The sequence below is a fragment of the Sorex fumeus genome, unplaced genomic scaffold (genome assembly GCF_029834395.1).
Source record: "Sorex fumeus unplaced genomic scaffold, SorFum_2.1 ptg000041l, whole genome shotgun sequence".
In the NCBI taxonomy this organism is placed as follows: Eukaryota; Metazoa; Chordata; class Mammalia; order Eulipotyphla; family Soricidae; genus Sorex; species Sorex fumeus.
This window is the reverse complement of record NW_026606098.1, coordinates 9,412,701-9,434,083: the sequence shown is the minus strand read 5'-3', so window position 1 is coordinate 9,434,083 and position 21,383 is coordinate 9,412,701. Positions and strand designations below refer to the sequence as shown.

The 21,383-nt window shown below is 59.8% G+C and overlaps 2 protein-coding genes across 3 annotated transcripts; both read right to left on the bottom strand.

Moving 5' to 3' along the window:
* Positions 1-809: 809 nt before the first annotated feature.
* ZNF653 (zinc finger protein 653) lies at positions 810-11,984 on the bottom strand. The gene is made up of 9 exons (XM_056119254.1): positions 11,677-11,984; positions 7,663-7,706; positions 6,358-6,573; positions 3,508-4,125; positions 3,265-3,424; positions 3,032-3,143; positions 2,368-2,482; positions 1,385-1,484; positions 810-1,149 (listed from the first exon to the last, which is right to left on the bottom strand). The coding sequence occupies exons 1-9, from the start codon at positions 11,967-11,969 to the stop codon at positions 972-974; spliced, it is 1,836 nt and encodes a 611-aa protein (XP_055975229.1). The 5' UTR covers positions 11,970-11,984; the 3' UTR covers positions 810-971.
* A 314-nt stretch (positions 11,985-12,298) lies between these two features.
* ECSIT (ECSIT signaling integrator) lies at positions 12,299-19,446 on the bottom strand. Of its 2 annotated transcripts, XM_056119257.1 has the most exons (9): positions 19,348-19,412; positions 19,055-19,190; positions 17,210-17,322; positions 15,825-16,245; positions 15,205-15,428; positions 14,018-14,084; positions 13,760-13,908; positions 13,568-13,673; positions 12,299-12,673 (listed from the first exon to the last, which is right to left on the bottom strand). In XM_056119257.1, exons 3-9 carry the CDS (start codon positions 17,303-17,305, stop codon positions 12,396-12,398), a joined length of 1,341 nt encoding a protein of 446 aa, XP_055975232.1. In that variant the 5' UTR covers positions 17,306-17,322; positions 19,055-19,190; positions 19,348-19,412; the 3' UTR covers positions 12,299-12,395. The 2 variants fall into 2 exon arrangements, with proteins under 2 accessions (XP_055975232.1, XP_055975231.1); XM_056119256.1 differs by lacking the exon at positions 19,055-19,190 and having other exon boundaries at positions 19,348-19,446.
* Positions 19,447-21,383: the final 1,937 nt, after the last annotated feature.

Genomic DNA, 21,383 nt, shown 5'->3' with positions numbered 1-21,383 from the left:
GGCACGTGCCAGGGCGCCCGGCTACGGCCCGGGGTCACGTGGGTGCGGCCAGCGGGGGTGCCTACGCGGCTTGCGCGCCACCTGGCGGCCTCAGGGACTTGGCACGGCTCGCCGTCCCCCTCCCAGGCGGCCTGCAGGAGATTGTGGAGGCGGCGGCCTCTGCATCCTCCTCCGGGAAATGGGGCCAGGGCAGCCTCTCTGCTCCTGCCAACTCCCCTCCCCGCCGTGGCTTTGGCTTCCTGTTCCAGGAACACACTGAGCCCGTTCTACCTCGGGGCTTTGGCACTGACTGTTCCTGAGCCCGGGAATCGCCTCCCCCGCCTTTCTTCGGGGATGATACCTCTGCCGTTCTGGGCTAGGCTCCCATGCCACCTCCTCCGCGAGGCCCTCCCTGACCACCCATCTGAATTGCACCCTCGGGAACGAACACAGCCGTTTCCTTCCAGGCGCTCACCGCCACCACCGGGGATGTCATCCTTGGGTTTACAAACAGCCCCCCAATTGGTCCCAGAGCAGTGGGTAGGGAATGAATGCTGCGTGAGGGATGTGGGGTGCGGTCAGGGTTCCCAACCTCCCTCCCTTCTTTTGGTGAGAGGACCTGTCAGGTCAGATCAGAGGCAGTGCGGATTGTGGGGTACCCCTTTGTCCCCCCCAGGGGCCAGCAACCCCCGCCACCAATCATCCAGGCCCAGGGGAAGGGCGTTCATCTCCTTTCTTGCTCTTTAATCTCTGCTCTCCTGACACAGTTCCAGCAGGCTTCCTCCGGGGAAAGTGGGGAGGAACGCAGAAGCGGGGGGGGGGGGGGGCGGGAACCTGCCCCGGGGACCCAGCCCTGGGGCGGGGCAGGGGCGCCTCCTTCCAGCCCGGCCCGCGGTCCAGGCGGCCCCCGCTGCTCGCCGGGCCTCAGCAGAGCCCTGGCCTGGTGTCCCAGCGGTCAAATAAATAGGGGCGGTCAGAGGGTGGTCCGTGGGTCAGGTGGGCTTGTGGTCCGGGTGGCTTTTCAGCGTGTGGAACTTGACACTGTCCAGCTTCTCGAAGCGCTTCCCGCAGCGCTCGCACGTGAAGTTGTACTGCACCTCCGCCGTGTGCTTCTTCATGTGCCAGTTGAGCGAGGCGCGCTGCCTGCACTGGTAGCCGCAGATCTCGCACCTGCACGGGGTGGGGGTGGGGGGCGGCACCGAGGGCGTGGTTAGAGGGGCGTGGCCAGGAGGGGCGGGGCTGTTCTGGTGGGCGTGGCCAGGACAGGACCGACGCATCTCGGCGTGGTCGGGTGGGCTTGTCGCAAGGGTCTTTCATCTCGGGCGGTTCGCGAAGGGGGTGCCCAGGGTGGAGCTGACTGTGGGAACCCCTGGCTCGGCCACCCCTCCCACCCTCCCTGACTCACTGCAGGGGTGTCTCCCCAGTGTGCGTGCGCCGATGCACCTCCAGGTGATTCTTCCTTTTGAAGGACTTGCCACAGGTTTCACAGGTAAATTCACGGACCCCTGAGGGAGACATGTGGCAGGGGGATTGTGGCGGTTGTGGAGTGATGGGCCAGCTGCAGGAGGCCCTGCTCCCAGACCCTCCCAGTCTCTCGGGACTCAGAGCCCAGGTTGCCCCAACCTCCTGCCCCAACTTCTGTACTACAGTGGGGTTCCTCGTGGGGTGAGACTGGGAAGGGTACCTGGGAATGAGCCTGGGCAGAGCTGGAGTTTGAGCTTGCACCCCTGAAGGGCAGAGGGTGCAAACTGTCACAATGGGGCTGGGGACCAGGGAGATGGGTACCCCAGCACCCCATGGGTCTCCAAGTATCACTTCAGCATGGCCCCCAAACCCCAAAAAAGAAATGTGGCTGGGCCAGGGCTGTTCAGTGGTTATGCAGCACTTCCCTTGCAGGGGTGACATCCAGACCCCCAGCCCTGGCCCCTCCCACCCCACAAAATAAAGTTGTGACAGGTCTAAACGTGAGCCTAGCATGTGGACCTTGGGGTAACTTCACAATCAGATCTCCAGCGTTCCGAAGCTGGGTTTGCCTTTGGGGCATGAAGCCTGGACTCCCTGCCTGCCCACAGCCCACTCCCGGGGGCCAGCCTTGCCAGCGTGAGGGCAGAGAGGCCGTGAGCTCCATCCCCAGTATGGCCCCACTGGTTGGGATCCCTGTGCCACCACCCGGGTGTCATCTCCAAACCAAGAGTGGGCAGCCCCTGGTCAGAGGGCAGGAGAAAAACTGACCAACAGTAAAAAATAAAGGAGGTCCTTGAAGCCGGCTCCCCCACCCTACAGGTCTCTGAGCTCCACCCCCACCTCACCCCTGGAAAGGGGTGGGGCCCTGGGCCCAGGGTGTGAGGGAAGCACCAGGGCCATTCTGGCCGTTATCCGGGGCCTCACCAGAGTGGATGATCATGTGTCGCCGCAGATGATTGGACAAGTAGAACTTCTTGCCGCAGCCAGGGTGCGGACACACTTTGGTCTTCCCCTTCCGGTGCACGAGGTTGACATGGTTCTGGGGGTGAGAGCAGCAGGAGGGAGTCCGTGGGGTGGGTAGGGTTCGACAGGAGCAAACATCTGGCAACCATGGCCAGAGGCCAGTGTAGGGGGGTGGGGGACAGGCCCAGGGCAGGGCCCAGGCACAGATGGGGAAATCAAGGCTTGGTGCTTTGGTGCAGGCTTCCCAGGAGGGAGGCCAGGGCTGGGTGCCACCAAGGACACACAAAGCTGACCAACGTGATCATTCATTCCTTGTCAGTTTCATTCATTCATTCACTGGCACATGACGTCTTGCAGCATCTGGCCCAGCCAGAAGGACACTGTGACTTGAGATGTGGCAGTGAAAAGGGTCACTGCCCCGTGTGGGGGCATGCGCAGGGGCCCAAGCCAAGAACCCAGCCAGCCAGAAGCAAGTCTAGTACTCTGCAGAATAAGCCCCCAGAAGGGGGCCTGGGGGGCACAGAGGAGGACCGGGAATGGAGGTGCACATGGGGCCGCCTGTCTCTTTGGAGGGGCGCTGGAATCAGTTGGGGTGCAGGGCGCGGGGTGCTGGGGCAGGGCCCACCTGGAAACTGCTGAGGGCGGCGTAGACCTGGCCGCAGCCCTCGTGGGGACAGTGAAACATCTCCAGCAGCCCGTCAGCATCAGTCACCCGGGAGCGCTTGCTCCGACGCCGCCTGCAGGGGAAGGGCCCAGGTGGTGGCTGGCAGCCCCCCTAACACCACCACCACCCCCCTCCCGCCCTAGGCTGGTCTTCCCCACCTCCCGCCACCACTGCGCTCCCCCCACGACACCCACTTCTCCGGCTCCTTGGGGATCTCGTAGATGATGGCGGACACGTCACTGCTGTCCAGGAACTCCCCATCGGCCTCAGGCACCGCCGCCGTCAACTCGGCCAGCTCTGGGGCCAGGGGCTCCTCCCGCTCCTCCTTCTTGAGTACATACAGGTCCTCCTTCTCTGTGGGGAGACGCGGGCTGGGTCCGTGGGGGCCGTCCCAGTACCGCCCACCCCCGCCCTGGGAACACAGGGCCCGTGCCAACCTTTCTTAGTCTCGATGGTGGCCAGTGCGGTGGGGTCCAGCGTGCCCGGCTGGCTGCCCTCGGGCTCCGTCTGGGTGTAGGCCGCCACGCCCTCCATCATGGCACAGGGCACCTGGTCGCCCAGTCCACCGCCGCCAGATGCCCCGCTGCCCGCCGCCACGTTGAGGTGCAGGCCCTCGGCCGTGAGGGCATCGTAGGTGGGGCCGGCGATGATGATGACCTGTGAGCCGGACACCATGCCGGGCACCGGGCAGCTGGCGACCACCTCGCCCAATGCCTCCTGAGGCACGTTGTCGAAGAGGCCACCGGGCCCCGTGCCCACCTGTACGGGCACGGGCACACATACCACCGTCTCCAGGGCATCGGGCCCGCTGGCGGCCGGGCCGGGGCCTAGCGGGGCTCCTGGCTCGGCCAGGCTGTCCACGTGGTGGAGGTCGAAGGGGATGTGCACACCCTCCTGCGTGATGAGGCCGCTGCTGCCTGCTGGGCTGGCGGGGGTGACGGCCGCAGCGGCCCCCGCACTCCCCTTGGCCAGGGGACCCTCAGAGGGCTCCTCGGAGTCGGAGCTGGAGCTGGAGCTGGATGTGTCGGAGCTACCAGCCGCCAGGCCATGGCCCACTGTGGTGACAGAGGATAGGGAGGTCATGGCCACAGCCCATGTCGGGGGCATGGGGGAGAGCCCCGCTCCCTCAGCCTCTGGAGGCCCTCTCTGGATTCCTGGATCCCCCACAAGCCCCCAGAGTCTCTGGCTCGGGTCAGGCATCTTGAAGCTCCACCCTGCCCTGCCCTAGGGGCTCGGACTGGCTTCCAGGTCACATCTCTGCATCTTCAGATCGGTGCCCTCAGCACCTCTGGGGTTCCCCTGGGCTGAAGGCTTGGGTTGCACTCTGCCTGAAGACAGTCCGCTGCTCCCATGCTGGGACAGAGGGCCCCCCCCAACCTCCTGCACCCACCCTTCTGCCAATCTGCCGGCCAGTCCTCTGGGGGTTGTCCCCAATGTCCTCACCGGTCAGTGGCTCCTTCCCACCTCCCTGTGGATCCAGCTCACGGTCTCTGTCCCTCATGGGAGAGCTGCTGTCCCGGCCGGCCGGCCGGCTGGCTCCTCCCTGCCGAGACCAGCTCCCCAGGCCAGAAGCTGCCTGAGGGGTCAGGACGGTGGGGCGGAGCTGGGGCTCAGAGTGCCCCTCTCTCTCCTCCCCGGGTCTCTGCACAGGATTGGTGCTGTGTTCCCCATTTCCAGCCCCCCAAGGGTGCAGGAGCCCTGGCAGGCCCAGTCCTGAACCTGTGTTAACCCCTGAGGACCAGGCCAGGTCCAATGTTGGGTTGGGGCACAGGGTGCTCCTGGGGCACCACCCAGATGGACCCATCCCCAGCCTCACACCCAGGGTCCTAGGTGGTGGCAGGGAGGCTGGGGAGAGGCAGGGGAGGGAGCCCAGTTGCAGGCTGACCCCTGGCCAGGATGCCCACTTGGAACACCTCTTTCTCCCGGCTTCCCTGGGGCCAGCTGGGAAGCCACCTGCTCCGAGCTGCCTGCCAGGGGGGACTCAGCCTTGATGGACAGAACCACCCTCAGCCCTGGTAGGGCACCTGTCTGCAGGCTGGCAGCCCTGCACCCCCCATGGCGTGGAATCTGCTCACCCCACACCCCCACACTGAGGCCAGCTGGGCCCATGAGAGCCAGCCCCGCCCGGCGCTCAACCCACAGGCACTGCATGTGAGCAGGGAAGGAGCAGGAGGCGGGGGGGGGGGGGAGGAAGGCAGAGAGATGGGGGAGACAGAGATGGGGGAGGCAGAGAGATGGGGGAGACAGAGATGGGGGAGGCAGAGAGAGGGGGAAACAGAGATGGGGGAGGCAGAGATGGGGGAGGCAGAGAGACGGGGGAGACAGATGGGGAGGCAGAGAGATGGGGTTGGGAGAAATGGGGGTCAAGATAGGAGAGGTGGAGTTCAGGAGAGGTGGGGGAAGCAGGAGAGATGGGGGTCAGGAGATACGTGGGGTCAGGAGAGAGAGGGCGAAGAGGTGACGTAGACAGGAGGGCGTAGGCGAGGGAGCTAGCCAGGTAACAGAGATGAGGTGGCAGCGTTTGGGCCCCCATGCGCCAGGGCCTGGCTGGCAGCTCTGTGGTGTGCTGTGGTTTGCAGCCCTGCGCCGGGCCATAGGAGTGCGACCCTTGGCGAGCCCCACGGCTGCCAAACTACAGGGACACTTCCGGGCACGTTCGGGCCCCAGGTGACCGAACATCCCCCAACTCCAGGGCCAGCTGCGCAGAGCACAAAGGCGAGCACGGGCTCAGCACACGGTACAGCTCTGGGAGAGGGGCCTGAGTGCAGGCCGTGCACTAGGGTCCCAGGTTCATCCCTCAAGCACCACCCGGAGCATAAAACCAGACAGCCCCCCCCCAAAAAAAAAGGAAAAGGGGAGAGAGTTTTGAATTTTCAAATAAGAAAGGGCAGCAGAAAGAGGTGCAAACAAGGGCCAGAGAGATAGCACAGCAGGTAGAGGACTCGCCTTTCCCTGGCAGATCCAGGTTCGATACAGGCATTGCATATGGTCCCAGGTACACCCCCAAACTCCCCTCCTCATAAAAGGGAAGAGATTCAAAGGCAGAGGCAGAAGGAGGGAGGGAGAGAGCCAGCCTGGGGATGAGATGGGGAGAACGCCTGGTGCCAGCCTGTGTCTGCGCTCAGCACTGCTGCGTCCCTCTGTACCAGGCGAGCCACCCACAGGGTCTACCGCGACCCACAAGTGGCCGGACACACCCACAGCATTCCTGACACTGGCCGACCTCAGCTGCCCAGCGCCCAGCCCGCGTCCCCATGTCCCCTGTCTGTCTGTGCTCGGGGCCCCACCTTTGTCACTGTCGGGGTCTGAATCGCTCAGCGGTTTCAGGGGCGAGTGCAGGTCCTGGAAGTAGCGGTGGCCGGCCTCGCACTGCCACACGGCCGTGGTATACAGCCCGAAGGTGGGGTCCAGCTCGACCAGGTGCGGTTCGTAGGGGCAGCGGTGCTTGTGGTCCTCGTACCAGATGACCACGTTCTTCAGGCAGTTCACGTTGCGGCGCCGCCCTGAGCAGGGAGGATGTGTGTGTGGGGAGGGGTGGAGGGGTGGCCCATCCCCCATTCCCCTTCGCAGGGCTTTTAGGGCTGGTGCCCCCCTCTCGAACCCTGGCCCTCGCCCACAGAGCAAGAGGCTGAGACCTGGAGAGGGGACACCCTGGCCACCGGCTGGCAAGAGCCTGGCCTCACTGGCCGAGCCACATCAATGCTGACTCAGAGGCCGGCACACAGCGGGGCACACCCGCTGAGCTGCTTGTTAACCTCAACCTCCTCCTCCTCCTCCTCCTCCTCCTCCTCCTCCTCCTCCTCCACCTCCTCCTCCTCCTCCTCCGCCCCCAACCCCCGCCGCAGCGGACAGCTGCTGGGGGGACCTTTTCCCTCTTCGAACCTGCCTCTACACTGGACTAGCCACCGCCAGCCGACAGAGGGCATGCGCGAGACCCCGAGCCTAAGTGGGCGCCACGCCGCCCCCCGAGGCCCCGCCCCTCGCCCCACCCACCCCGGGAGAACGGGGGAGGGGGGGTGGGAGCGAGGGATCACCCTGCCAGCCCGGTGCTCCTCCCGGACCCGGGGCCACGCAGTAAGGGCGGGGAAAGTGGCCATCCCATGCTGCCTGGGTTCCAGTCCTGGCTCTGCCTCCTCCTGACTGGGGGGAAAAGGGGCTGCAGGCAGGGCTGTGGCCCCTCCCAGAGCCCAAGGGTCCCCTCTGCAGAGGATTCAAGGGACACCTAAAGGTGCCCACTGCCTGAACGCTCCCAGGGAGGGAGTGAAAATACTGTGAGGCTCAGAACGCTGCCAGAGCCTGCGCCATCCCCTCCCAGCACACACAACTTGACAGTCCTGGTCCCTTGGCTGACTGAGAGGGGTCCAAGATCCCTGGGCCGAGGGAGGGTCCCGGGGGGCTGCCCCCAGTGACCACCGAAGCACCACCAGCACACGCCCTACCCCTTTGGGATTTGGAGGATCCCCAGGCTCAGCCTGGGAGAAGCTGGGGTACCGGAGCCAGTCCTGACCTGCTGGTGCCCAGTCCCCAGCGCCCACCCGCTGGTTCCTGCTTCCCTCTCCCTGCCTGACCGGGCACCTCGCAGTCTTACTCACTTTTCTTCCGCTTTGGCTTTTTCGGGACTTGCTCCCAAGGCTTCCTGTAGGAGAGAGAGGCGGGGAGGCAGACTGGTGAGCTTAAAGCTGGGACCCCAGGACTGGGGAGATGGTCCTGGGGAAAGAGTCCCAGCGTGGAGGACTCAGGTCCATACTGCCAGCCTCCTGAGCCACAGAATCGTGACTTGAACACGTGCATGGCTTTGGGTCCTATCTGGACTCCTGTGGATCCAACCCCCCACTCCCCGAGGCTGGCCAGCAGTCTGAGGGAGATGGAGCCTCTGTTAGCCACACCTGGCTGGGGCCCCACACCCCGACTGTATGCCCCAGTGAGTCAAGGTCCCCGGGACCCCAGGTAGAGCCAGGCGCCCCAAAGCAGGCTGGGGAACTAGATCTGAGAGGTGCTTCCTGTTTAGCTCAGCCACCTACTTGAGGTCATGCACCTACTCTGCAGTCTACTTTGGAACCTGCTAGAACCCTCCCTCTGGGCACACCCACCCCTGCTGGGTCCAGGCAGCTCTGGGACCCTGGGAGGGGGAGAACTGAGCCTTGGTCTCCCCACCTGCAGCAGAGCCTCTGCTTCCCGTAAAGAGCTGGGTGCAGCTCCCCTCTGCTTGTAATGATTTGGCAGGTGGGCGGTTGGGGCAATATTGTCAGGATCCAGTCTGGAAACACTTGCTTGAGAAGGGCGCATGGGCCACATTCTGGGGTCTTGGCTCTACATCCTGCTTCTGACGCCAGAAGGTCTGATGACAATCTCTGCCTGCACCTCCTTTGTCTGATCCTGGGGGAGGTACTGGGGAATCTCCACCCCTTCCATCCCTCTTACTGTGAGTTCTGCCATGGCCTCTTCAGTATTCAGCTCCTCTGCCTCATTAAAAATGGGTTTTGGGGGGACCCCGTCTGGGCAGCTTCCGCCTGCTCCCTCCCTTTGCCAGAGTTTCTTGCCCCCTCTGTGTCTTCCTGGCTGGGTCTGCATCCTCTTTTGCCCTGCACAGCAGCCCCCAACCTAATCCCACTATGTAGTCCTCTCTTCCCTTGCCCCCACATTTTTCCCAGGGTGTCCTTCCTAAGCAATGCTCAGGAGGCCCAGAGGACCCTCCTGTGATTCTTTTTTTTTTTCTTTTTGGGTCACACCCGGCAATGCACAGGGGTTACTCCTGGCTCTGCACTCAGGAATTACTCCTGGCACTGCTCAGGGGACGCTGGGAATCAAACCCGGGTCGGCGGCATGCAAGGCAAACGCCCTACCTGCTGTGCTATCACTCCAGCGCCACCCCCCCATGATTCTTGACAAAAGGGTTCACAGTTCAATGTGAGGACGCAGCGCTGGATTCCCCAGGCCAGCCTCGTGGGTGGGTGATGTCTTGGGCTGTGCCTAGGATATGGGGGGCTCCAGAACAGTAGCCAGCAATGCCTGAGATTCTACAGGCTGCGGATGCTGAACCAGTCTTGCTGCATGTGAGGTATGTGCCTGAACCTCTGTACTGCCTCTCTGGCCCCTCCCTTCACTTTCTTTTTTGCCTTCTCTTCCCCATGGGATAGGCCTGGCACAGAATTCCTTCCAGATCCAAGACTGGCTGTAAACGACTTGACCCTTGAAATCACAGCACTCCGTACGAGGACCCCTCACTCAGGTTTCTTTACCCCAAGTCACCCACACAACAGGGGGTCGGGTTATTGTCAGACAGGGCCTGGGTTGTCTCAGAATCTCTGACTCAAAACTGCAGGGCCAATAGTACCCAGCTCAGTTACACCAACCTGCAAACCTCCACGTTTGGTTCAGGAACCTCCCAGCGGTTTCCTCTGTCCTGGGGGTCTGGGATTGAATTGATAGGCTCAGTCAGACCCCAGGAGAGGCTTGGCAGAAACAAAACAGCAGAGCCTTCAGTGTCACTCGGTACTGAGACTGAATCTGAAATGCTACTGGCGTAGAGTTGCTGCCCTGCCCTGCTCTGTGGTGTGTAAGCAGCTTGTGACCCTGGGCAGAGAGTGAGTGTGGTTTCAGTAGGATCCCAGACTCCTCAGAGAGGCATAAGCCAGCAAGTGTAAGGCCAGAGAGGTCCATCAAGGACGGTGCTGGGACACGGAACCAACTTGGCCCTAAGAGCAGATCAGGGTTCACTGTGGACCAGGCAAGGCACTAAGCCTCTTCCTGCATGTCTGATGTTGCTGTTGTTGTTTTAGGGCCACATCCAGCGATGCTCAGAGCTTACTCCTGGTTCTGTGCTCAAGAATCACTCCTGGAGGAGTTCAGGGGACGCTTGAGATTGAACTCAGGGTCAGCTGCGAGCAAGGCAAGAACCCTACTTGCTTACTATCACTCAGGACCTCTGCATTTTTCGTGTTTTGGTTTTAGGTCACACCTGGGGGTGCTCAGGGCTTAATCCTGGTTCTGCGCTCAGGGATCACTAACTGGCTGGGCTCCAGGGACCATATGCGGTGTCGGGGATTGAACTCTGATACACATGCGCAAAGCAAGCACACTATCCGCTGTACTATCCCTCCAGCATTTTATTTATTTTTTTGGGTCACACCCGGTGATGCACAGGGGTTACTCCTGGCTCACGCACTCAGGAATTACTCCCGGCGGTGCTCAGGGGACCAGATGGGATGCTGGGAATAGAACGCGGGTCGGCTGCGTGCAAGGCAAACGCCCTACCCGCTGTGCTATTGTTCCAGCCCCCTCCAGCATTTTAATTTCATCAACAAATCAAACTACAGAGCAGGAGTGAAAAACTCCCTCCACAGCTCACTCATCAGATGGAGACTCGCTGCAAAGGCCTCTGCTCTCTGCCATCACAGCTCAATTCAAGCTGCCGGGTCACCCGAGATCACACACACACACACACACACACACACACACACACACACACACACACACACCCTGCCCCAATCAAGCCATTTAGGGGGGACCATGATTTGGTTCATGTGGAAACATGATCGTGACAGTTTGATTCAAGCTGCCCGGTCACCCGACATCACACTCACACACACACACACACCCTGCCCCAGTCATCACAAGCTACCCGGTCACCTGACATCACACACACACACACACACACACACACACACACACACACACACCCTGCCCCAGTCATCACAAGCTGCCTGGTCACCTGACATCACACACACACATCACCCGGTCACCTGACATTACACACACACACACACACACACACACACACACCTCTGCCCCAGTCAAGCCGTCTAGGGAGAACCATCATATGGCTCATGAGGAAACATGATCACACGCGGGTCCTCCTGCGGGGCAGGATGTCCAGTCAGTCCGAGGCCACACCTAAGATCAACACACACACACACACACACACACACACACACGCCCCTCTGCCCCACGCGGTCCTCCTGTGGGGCAGGATGTCCAGTCAGTCCGAGGTCACACCTAAGATCAACACACACACACACCCTCTGCCCCAGTCAAGCCATCTAGGGGGAACCATCATCTGTCAGTCCGAGGCCACACCTAAGATCAACACACACACACACCCTCTCTGCCCCAGTCAAGCCATCTAGAGGGAACCATCATCTGGCTCATGTGGAAACATGATCACACGCGGGTCCTCCTGCGGGGCAGGATGTCCAGTCAGTCCGAGGCCACACCTAAGATCAAGGCCTCGGTGACCCCAGGACCGCTAGCCCGGGGGAGCGTGGCGTGGGAGGCGGGGCGGTCCACCAGGGACTCAGAGTCAGAAGCAGGGGGTTGGGCCTGCAGTGGGATTGGACAGCCGCAGCCTGAGGAGGCGGGGTCAGACGCCAGGGAGGCGGGCCGAGCGGCAGGGCACGCGCTCGGATTGGACCGTCGCAGCGACGGGAGGCGGGGCAGAGCGCCCGGCGCGTCTCCGGACCGGCCGCGGGAGACCCAAGACCCGCAGGCAGGGAGCAGGGCGGAGCGTCCAGGTGCCGGGGGGAGGGCCGGGGGCGGGCCCGGGTCCGGCGGGGGGTGGGGGCGTCTCCTCCCTCGAGCCCTCCCTCCCTCCGGCTTGGCCCCCTCACCCGTGGCGGCCGCTACGCTGGCCACGCTCCAGAGAGATGAGGTAGGCGGCGAGCTTGGCGTCGCTCCAGCCGCTGCGGCGCCGCAGGTCCACCCAGGGCCCGTGCGCCTCGCCCAGGTACACGCGCCGCACGTCGTACTTCTTCCGGGACTCGAGCCGCCGCCGGGCCCGGTCGGACTCCGTGAGCCGCGGCCGGCCCCGCGCCTTGCGGCCCGCCGCCTCCCCGCCTGCGCCCGCCTCAGCCTCAGCCTCCGCCTCCGCCTCCGCCTCGGGCTCGGGCGCCCGCTCCGCCATCCCCCCCTCCCTGGTTACCAGCCTCCCCCGTTGTTAGGAGCCCGGCCGGAAGTGGCGCGCATCTTCCGCGCCGCCGGGAAACTTCTCTTGGACTCTCGCTGCCCTGCGGCGCCAAAAGGGGACCCGGAGCGTCGATGACGCATGCGCGCGCCACCCGCCGGCCTCCCGCGCTCTCTAACTTAGAGACCGAGGGGGGGGGGGCCCGCGCGTTGCTAGTGCACTGGGAGGAAGCGCCGTTTGGGGGTGGGGGGCGCAGACCTGGGGGTCTTTATCTTGCATTCCTCCAAAGGTGTGGACACAGGAATGGGAGGGGGGGCGCAGCCAGGGAATTTGTTGGCGAGTTCGATCTTTTATTTGCCGAACACTCCCCGCTCAGCACGATTTCCCCAGCAGTCCAGGGCCAGCAGCCCCGGTGGCCACTCGGCTTCAGCTCTGGCCCCGCTGCCGTCGCTGTCGGTCCTGGTCGTCTTCTTCTTGGCTCTCGGGCTGCTGCTGCTGCTGCGGCGGCGGCGGCGGGGGCGGCGGCGGCGCCTCCTCCAGCCCTGTGGGTGACTGGAGCTCCCCGGCCGAGCCAGTCAGGCGGAAGACAACGGGGATCTGGGCCAGGGCCGGGTTGGTCTCCTGCAGGCCCTGGATCCATTTGGCCAGGGTGGACTGGTCATGGGCTCCTGCCACGCAGATGGCAAAGATGGGGCCTTCTTCCACTGTGGAGAGACAGGGGGCCCTCAGTTTGTGCAGTCGGGGATGGGGAACGCACCATGCCTCCTCCCCATTCTGGCCTAGACCCCCACTGGGGTCTGGAGCAGGGGCCTTAGGTAGCTCTTGCCGCCTGGCTGGTGTCGGAGCTCAGCCTTGCAGGCTCACTTGGCTGATGCCTCCTTCCAGCCAGTCCCATCTCCCCGGGGGACCTCAAGACCTGTGGGTGTGGGTAGACAGCCAAGGTGTACTAGCTGGATGCTAGGGAGCACCCCTTGTGGGAGGAAGGCCCTTGTTGTGTGCACAGCTGACCCTGGTTCAATCCTTCAATACCCTGCACCACAGTGTCCCATGAACCCCACTAGGAATGATTCCTGAACACCGAAACAGGAGTCAATCCTGAGCACTGCCAGATGTGACCCCCTCAAAAAAAAAAAAAAGAAATAATTTGATTTTAAAATTACCCTTTGGGGGCTGGAGCGAAAGCACAGTGGGAAGGGTGTTTGCCTTGCACACGGCCGACCTGGGTTCAATCCCCAGCATCCAATATGGTCCCCGAGCACAGCCAGGGGTAATTCCTGAGTGCAGTCAGGAGGAATCCCTGAGCATTGCTGGGTGTGACCCAAAAAGCAAACAAATAAATAAATAAAAATAAAATTACCCTTTGAACTTAGTCCTGTACTAAGTCCTCCTGGGCTAGTGAGTTTCTTTTCCTTACTCTTCTATTTTCCAACAAACTGTTCCATTTCCAGCTCAAAAAAATAACAATCACTTCTTTAGGGTGTTGTCTTTTGTTGGTTGGGGGACTCTCATGCTCCTTTAAGCTCTGCAGCATAATGGTTAAGGGGTGCTGCGGTGGCCACCGGGGCCACAGGGAGCAGGGAGAGGGGCCCAGTCCTGACCTTCATCAATGTCGAAATTGTAATCATCCCAGCCGCTCCGGCCGTAGTCCAGGGCCAGCTGCATTGGGTAGTAAAGGTTCCACTCTTCTGGAATCTCCTCAACTTCCTGGGCGAGGGGTGCAGGCACAATCAGAGGCCCTGATCACAGCACCCCCCTACCCGCCCAAACCCTGTGCCCCTCGGAGCTCTCACCCTGTCCTCGGGGGGCAGCGGGTCAGCTCTCAAGATGTGGTAATAGATGCATTTGTTCCGGAGCCACAGGGAAAAGGGGCCCTCCACAAACACGGGCCGGGCTGGGTCATGGCGGGCCAGGGCCGCCTGTTGATCGGTGCTCTGGATTCCTGGTATGCAGAGACACGTTTCCTTGGGTGCCTGGCCGAGGGGCACTGCCCCAAGGCCCAGAGAAGCCCTATCCCCAGCAGGCCGGCGCATGCACATGCCCGGACTCACCAACAATGTGCGGCGTGTGGGGTTCTGCCAGGCTCTGGCTTCCCGCAGGGTCTTGGGGCAAAGGCATCTGTAAGGCAGAACAGGGGTGCAGGTTTGGGGCAGCCCCTCTGGAGGCACCCAGGGAAGAAAAAGCTGCAGGGACACCCCAGCAGGGTGAGGGTCCATAGCACATCCCCTCTCTTCTCCAAGAGGCTTGACAGGACGGACTCCCAGGGGCGATTCCCACGGGTTCCAGCCTGGCTATGCCTCAAAGCCCCCTCACCCCCTCATCAAGCCCACGTGCCTCTGTTTCTCCAGCTACACAACCGGGAGACTTCTAGTCTTTCTTTTTTCTTTTTGGGTCACACCGGTGATGCACAGAGGTTACTCCTGGCAGTGCTTGGGGGACCATATGGGATGCTAGGAATCGAACCCGGGTCGGCCGCGTGTGAGGCAAACACTCTACCCGCTGTGCTATCACTCCAGCCCCCAGCCTTACTTCTGAAAGTTGCGCAGTGCCTGCGACCACAGGCCCCGGCCATGCTCAGTCCTTAGGAAATTCCAAAAGATGTTGGAGCTGTGGGAGGCACGGAGGGGAGAAAAATTCTTCATATCTTTAATTTTTTTTGTGAGGCTGGGCCACGCTGGTCAGTGCTAAGGGCTCCCTGGCTCCTAAAACTCAGCCCTGCATGTGGCTTGGCAGGAAAACACGGGAGTCCCTGGATCCCACCCCTGACACCCCCAAAACAAAGCCAGTTCTTCTCATGCTTTGTTTTGGGTCCATACCCTACGACACTCCAGTCACTCCTGGCGGGATCCTATAGAACCCAGGCTGGCCATGTGCCAGGCAAGCACTTTACCCACTGTCCTGTTGCTTTGGTCCCCAAAGTGAATTTTAGTTTAAAAACAACAATCTAGGGGGTGGCTCAGTCGCCTTACAACCACTCATGTGCACCAAGCATGGGCTCCAAAGTTCTTCTGAGGACCCCCCCCCATCAGAGATCTCAGAGCCACTCAGCTAGATGCTGTGTGGGAACTGCGGCAGAGAGAACAGAGGCCTGAGGACAGAGGAACAGAGAGGCGGGGCCAGCCACAGTCAGCATGGGACAGGGGCACGAGCAAAGGTCGAGTGTTGAGGAGCTGGAGTGACAGGAAGCAAGACAGGGAACCCGGCCACGGTCTCAGGCCCACGCAGGTGGCAGCTTTACCTGGTACACGGTGACCCTGGAGCTGAGGTTGGGCTCCATGTGCCGCAGACCCAGGCGGGCCAGGTCCACGGGGTCCTGGGGCAGCTCCGCGGGCACGGGGAAGGGGTTGACGTGCTTGAAGCGGGAGAACCACAGCTTCATGCGCACCAGTTTGAGCATGGGGTAGCTCCTGCGGCCGAAGATCTGGAGGAGCAGGAACTCCGTCTCCTTGTTGGGCATCACCCCTGAGCCGGAAATAGGACAGTGGGTAAGGTGCTGGCCGTGCAGGCGCCCGACCTGGGTTGGATCACCAGGAGTAATTCCGAGTCGCCCGCAGAACTAGGAGTAAACCCTGAGCATCTCGGAGTATGCCCCACCCTCCTGCCCCCAAGAGAAAATAGGTAAGGCAGGTGAGAAAGGGAGCTAGAAGGGATAGGGATGGAGAGAAGGGAGCAGGGATTGGGCAGGACAGAAGAGGGAGACTGGGGGGCTGGGGGCGCCGGCATGAAGGATCCAGTAGCAATCTCAGGCACGCTGAGATCCCCGATCTCAGGCCGGGAATCCCTCCAGCACAGGGCCAGGAAAAGCGCCCCCACCCCGTGCCCCCTCCAGGCACGCAGGGGCCCGGCGCGGGCAGGCACCGTGATTCTCCATCTGCTCCAGAACGGCCAGCCCGCACTCCTGCTGGCGCGGATAGTGCAGGAACATGCGCTGGAAGATGTTGCGCGGCCGGAAGACCTCCTTGGGGAAGACGTCGAGCAGCAGGTTGTAGACAGCCAGGTCGCGCTCCACGCCGAACTGCGGCATCTTGCGCAGCGCCAGGTAGATGAAGTCCACGTGGCCGCGCTTGTGCACGCTGCGCTGGGAGAAGCTCTGCACCGCGCGCAGGAAGCCCGCCTTGTTCCGCTCGCCCCCAGCGGCCGGCCCGAACAGCTCCTCGTGGGGGGCTGGAGCCTGGGGGGGCCGCCCGGAGGGCTCCGGGGGGCGCGGGACCAGGGAAGAGTCGGAGGAGGTGTGGGCAGCGCTGCTGCAGTGGAGACCCCGCTGGATCTGGGGGAACACCTAGGGGTGTGCGGGGGGAAGGGTCAGATGTGCAGTTGTCCGTGGCACTGAGTACCCCTTTGGGGCTCTGAGAAACTGAGGTGCTGTGCTAAACTCAAGCCCCGCAAAATGAGGCAGCACCCCCAAATTGGAGTGTTATTTTAACGTGGAGGGGAGTGGAGGTGACCCGAGCAATGCTCTGGGGTCCGCTCGGCAGCGCGGGTTTGGGGGGGCACCCAGAGGTGTTCAGAGGACCACCCACAACCAGGGGCGAGAACTCGGGCCCATGGGCAGCCTCCCCCACACCCCCGTGTGCGCTAATGGTGCACAGGGCAGGAACCTGGGGACAAGCTGCCCCTGTGGGCTCTGGAGACTTCCTGAGAAAGTTCTCCCAGTGCCACATTATTCAATGAAAAGGGAAAATAAGAAGGGGTGACGGACAGGTGCAGGCTGGGTGGTTGCCTGGCAGAGCATGCACGTGGCCCTGGGGCGGGCTATATCAGGGTTGCCCTGCCTTGGGCATGTTTTTTTTTTTTTTTCTCTTTTTGGGTCACACCAGGCAATGCACAGGGGCTACTCCTGGCTCATGCACTCAGGAATTACTCCTGGCGGTGCTCAGGGGACTATATGGGATGCTGAGAATTGAACCCGGGTCGGCCACATGCAAGGCAACATCCTACTCGCTGTGCTATTGCTCCAGCCCTGGGCATGGCCTTTTTTTTTCTTTTTGGGTCACACCCGGCGATGCTCAGGGGTTACTCCTGGCTCTGCACTCAGGAATTATCCCTGGCGGTGCTCAGGGGACCATATGGGATGCTGGGAATCGAACCCGGGTCAGCCGCATGCAAGGCAAACTCCCTTTCCCCTGTGCTATTGCTCCAGCCCCCGGGGCATGGCTTTTAAGGGGCAAAAAAGCAAGCTGAGAAAGAAGGGGAGGAGAATGGAAATGGTCAGACCACCATTAGGCCACTAGGCACCTGGTTACCTGAGGAAAGGGGGCTCCCATCAGTGCGCCCCCGCAGATACCTCCCCAGCACCGGGAGAGGCCTGGGGTCTGTAGGATAGCTCGGATCCAGCTCATGCTTGCCAGGCAATCACCTGACCGGGAGAGAGAGGACACAGTGAGATGACCACCCTGTCACGGGGGTGGAGGCCGAGCCCTCCTCACCTACAGCCGGGGTCCCTGCTCTGGCCCCCAGGAGTTGACTTTCACCAGGAGTTTCCTACATGGCATTACCCAACATTTTTTTGGGGGGGATTTGTTTTTGGGCATACCCAGTGATGCTCAGGGTTTACACCCGGCTCAGTGCTCAGGGGACCCTAGAGGGTGCTGGTATCAAACCTGGGCTGGCTGCATGCAAAGTGAGTTCCCTTTCTGCTGTTCTGTGGCTCCAGCCCGTCACAGGATCATTCTAAATTAATATTTGTGTATGGTGTAAGGAAGGGCTCACTGCATGGACACATCCAGTGTCCTGGTCCACTCGAGGCACTAGCATCTGTGGGGAAAATCAGCTGACTACAAAGGACTTGTTTGTTTATTTCTCTGTTTCTGTTTTTGCTTTGGGGGCTATATCCGGTGGTGCTCAGGGCTAACTCCTAGCTCAATTTCCGGCTATATTTTCGATACTCAGGAATCACTCCTGAAGGGGACTAGAGGACGCTATGTGGTGTTAAGAGTCAAACCCAGGTAGGCTACGACAACACCACCCCAAGCCACTCCTGAGCACAGAGCCGAAAATAACTTGAGGCCCTAGGTGTGACCCCAAATTTTAGTGAACTAAATTCAGTGTTCGTGCCCCAAATCACAGACATTGCTGTAAGACAGAAGCAGAAAGGGGCTCCCCCATCCAAACTCAAATCTCGGACAGCACCAGCTGTACTGTCAACCTCATATCGACTCATTTGTGTGTGTGTGTGGGTGTCAAAGATGGCATTCACTCCCTGAAACATTCGCTCTACCATTAGATGACAGCTTCGCCGTTTTTTCCTGAGACAGGATAAACTTACTTTAGTCTCAGGAGCCTTGAACTGACTTTGCCTTCTGATTATAGAGATGAGGGAGAGAATCAGACCCCGGGGCCAGAGCAATATTCAGTGGGTAGGGCATACTCCATCCCCGGCATCCCACATGGTCCCCTGACCATATGGGATTCTTATATGAATCCCTAGGAGTAATTCCTGAGTACAAGCCAGGAGTAACCTATATGAATCCTATATGAAACCTATATGAATTCCTAGCAGTAATTCCTGAGTACAAGCCAGGAGTAACCTATATGAATCCTATATGAAACCTATATGAATCCCTAGCAGTAATTCCTGAGTACAAGCCAGGAGTAACCTATATGAATTCTATATGAAATCCTACACGAAACCTATATGAATCCTATATGAGTCCCTATATGAAACCTATATGAATCCCCAGCAGTAATTTCTGAGTACAAGCCAGGAGTAACCCCTGAGCATCGCCAGCTGTGGCCCCAAAACCAAAAGAAAATTAAAACCGAAAAGAAAATCAGGCCCCAGCTATTCAAATGAGGCACCGACCCTGACTACTGCCCACCACCAACAGAAAGCCCCCATCACCGGTATGAACGCAGGTTTGACCATTATTTAGCTTCTGAAACCTCTTACTCCTTTTCCTTTTACCCTGTATAATGTCTGGCTCCCTAAGAGTTGGGGGCGAGGGCGAGTATTTCTCTTCAACGTTGTGCCAGCAGTCCTTAGAACACCTATTGGTGTACTGTAAGAGCCAACGAGCATCTTTTGAATGGGGTAAGGGGCGCAGATTCTAGAGTCTATAAAGCGGAACCTCGTGCAGGCAAGTACCTACAGCAGTTCTAAGACTGGCTGCCAGGATTCGGGGTTCCTTGGGTCAAACAGGCAGACGCAGGATCGAATTCTAGCCTAACTTCCGAAGAGATCTCCAGCAAATGGGCGTTAATCCCTTCAAGCGTCAATTCCCTTATCTGCAAGAACAGAAGCCGTACGTCCCTGACCTGCACCCAAAGGTCACGGCACTGTGGCCGCACAGCACGATCCCAATGGGGCCAACTCCGCGCTGCCGTCCTGAGCGAGTCGCCTGGGGCCCTGTAGTTCGCGCTCATCTCCCCAAGCGCGACCTACCTATTCATTCGAGAGACTACGAATTCCCGGCCAGCTCTGCCTTGCCGCTGGGCGCCGCCATATTCTTAGAAGAGTTTCCGGGTCACGGGTCTCTAGAGCGACAGCAAATCGGAACTGCCTATTTAGAGAAGGGCCGCCCACAAACGGTAGATCACCAATAGGAAGGCTGAATGATCTAGCCCCCGCCTCTTAAAGAGTCAGATCCTGCCCGTAAACAAGACAGGCCACACCCCTCGACCGAGTCTCGAATCTGGTTGCTGCTTAGGGGCAGGACTTGGCACAGACTCGTTAAAGAGCTGGCGGCGATTCAATTTTCACACTCGAACGTGGGAAAGAACCATTAGAAGGGCTATTAACTCATTTGTTCAACAGTCATTTCATAGATGCTTACTAGATTGCCTGGCGCAGTTTTAGACGTGATCTATTTTTTGTGGGGGGGGGGGACGGTCCACATCAGTGATGCCCGGGGTTATTCCTGGCTGTGCACTCAGGAATTACTCCTGGCGATGCCGGGGGACCTTATGGGTGCCGACGGAATTTTATCCGGGTCTGCTGCATGAAGGCAAGCACCCTACTCGCTGTACTATCTCTCAAGCCCCAAAGTGGTGACTTCCGTGAAAAAGAAGGTGCTGTGGGTGACTGACCCAGTGCTGCGAAGTAGGGCTACTTTGCCTTGATAGTCTCATCTTAAACTGGGCCAATAGTAACTTCATGGGGTTTTTAAAGAGTGAATTTTTTTTTCTTTTTGGGTCACACCCAGCGATGCACAGGGGTTACTATTGGCTTTTGCAGTCAGGAATTACTCCTGGCAGTGCTCAGGGGACCATATGGGATGCTGGAAATCGAATCTGGGTCGGCTGCATGCAAGGCAAACGCCCTACCCGCTGTGCTATCGCTCCAGTCAGAGAGTGAATTTTTAAAAATGCAGGTAAATGGCCAAATAAAGCACGTGTCGGGGGCGGGAGCGGTAATACAGCTGGTAGGGCGTTTGCCTTGCACCCATATGGTCCCCCAAGCACCACCAGAAGAAATTCCTGACTGCTGAGCCAGGAGTAAAATAACCCCTGAGCATCGCGGAGTGCGATCCAAAAAGTTAAAAAAAAAAAAAGCACATGTCTTTGTTTTGAGGGGTGGAGGGAAGAAGATACCCATTGCTATTCGGGGCTTACTCCTGGTTCTGCACTCAGAAATCACTCCTGGCGGTGCTCAGGGAACCTAGGGAACGTTAGCGACTGAACCCAGGTTGCCGAGTACAAGGCAAACGCCCTCTCCACCGTACTACTACTGCTCGGGTCCCACAAAGCATGTCTTGCTTTCAGCTGATTCTGGTTGAAATCCAAACACCATACGACACCCCCCACCCCCATGCACTGCTGGGTAACTTGATAACTCCAAGCACTGCCGAGGTGGCCTGGGGAATTCTCGAAATTCTGAGGAAACTGCATCCTTGCACAGGGTTGTTGAGAATTGCTGACAGCCTGCTGAGTCTCATGTGGGAACACCCGCCTCCAAAAAAAAAAATCTAGTACATTTGCCTATTAATCAAGGGCCTGATAGGAGCAGAAGGTGTTGGGGTCAGAGTGATAGTACAGTGGGGAGGACGTTTGCCTTGCACGTGGCCGACCCGGATTCCATCTCCGGCATTCCATATGGTCCCCCAATCACTACCAGTAGTAATTTCTGCGTGCAGAGCCAGGAGTAACCCCTGAGCATCGCCAGGTGTGACGGAAGAAGAAGAAGAAGAAGAAGAAGAAGAAGAAGAAGAAGAAGAAGAAGAAGAAGAAGAAGAGGAAGAGGAAGAGGAAGAGGAAGAGGAAGAGGAGGAGGAGGAAGAGGAAGAAAGAAGAGGAAGAAGGAGGAGGAGGAAGAAGAGGAAGAAAGAAGGAAGAAGGGAGAAGAAGAGGAAGAGGAAGAAGAGGAAGAAGAAGAAGAAGAGGAAAAAGAAGAGGAAGAAGAAGAGGAAGAGGAAGAACAGGAAGAAGAGGAAGAGGAGGAGGAGGAGGAGAAGGAAAAGGAGGAGAAGGAGGAGGAGAAGA

Coding starts and splice junctions, on each gene's coding strand:
- ZNF653 (XM_056119254.1), bottom strand. CDS start 11,969: ATGGCGGAGCGGGCGCCCGAGCCCGAGGCGGAGGCGGAGGCGGAGGCT. Junction 7,707..11,676: donor CAGCGTAGCGGCCGCCACGG/GTGAGGGGGCCA, acceptor TCTCTCCTACAG/GAAGCCTTGGGAGCAAGTCC. Junction 6,574..7,662: donor AAAGCCAAAGCGGAAGAAAA/GTGAGTAAGACT, acceptor CTCCCTGCTCAG/GGCGGCGCCGCAACGTGAAC.
- ECSIT (XM_056119256.1), bottom strand. CDS start 17,305: ATGAGCTGGATCCGAGCTATCCTACAGACCCCAGGCCTCTCCCGGTGC. Junction 16,246..17,209: donor TGGGAGCCCCCTTTCCTCAG/GTAACCAGGTGC, acceptor GCACACCCCTAG/GTGTTCCCCCAGATCCAGCG. Junction 15,429..15,824: donor GGAGCAGATGGAGAATCACG/GTGCCTGCCCGC, acceptor TTTCCGGCTCAG/GGGTGATGCCCAACAAGGAG.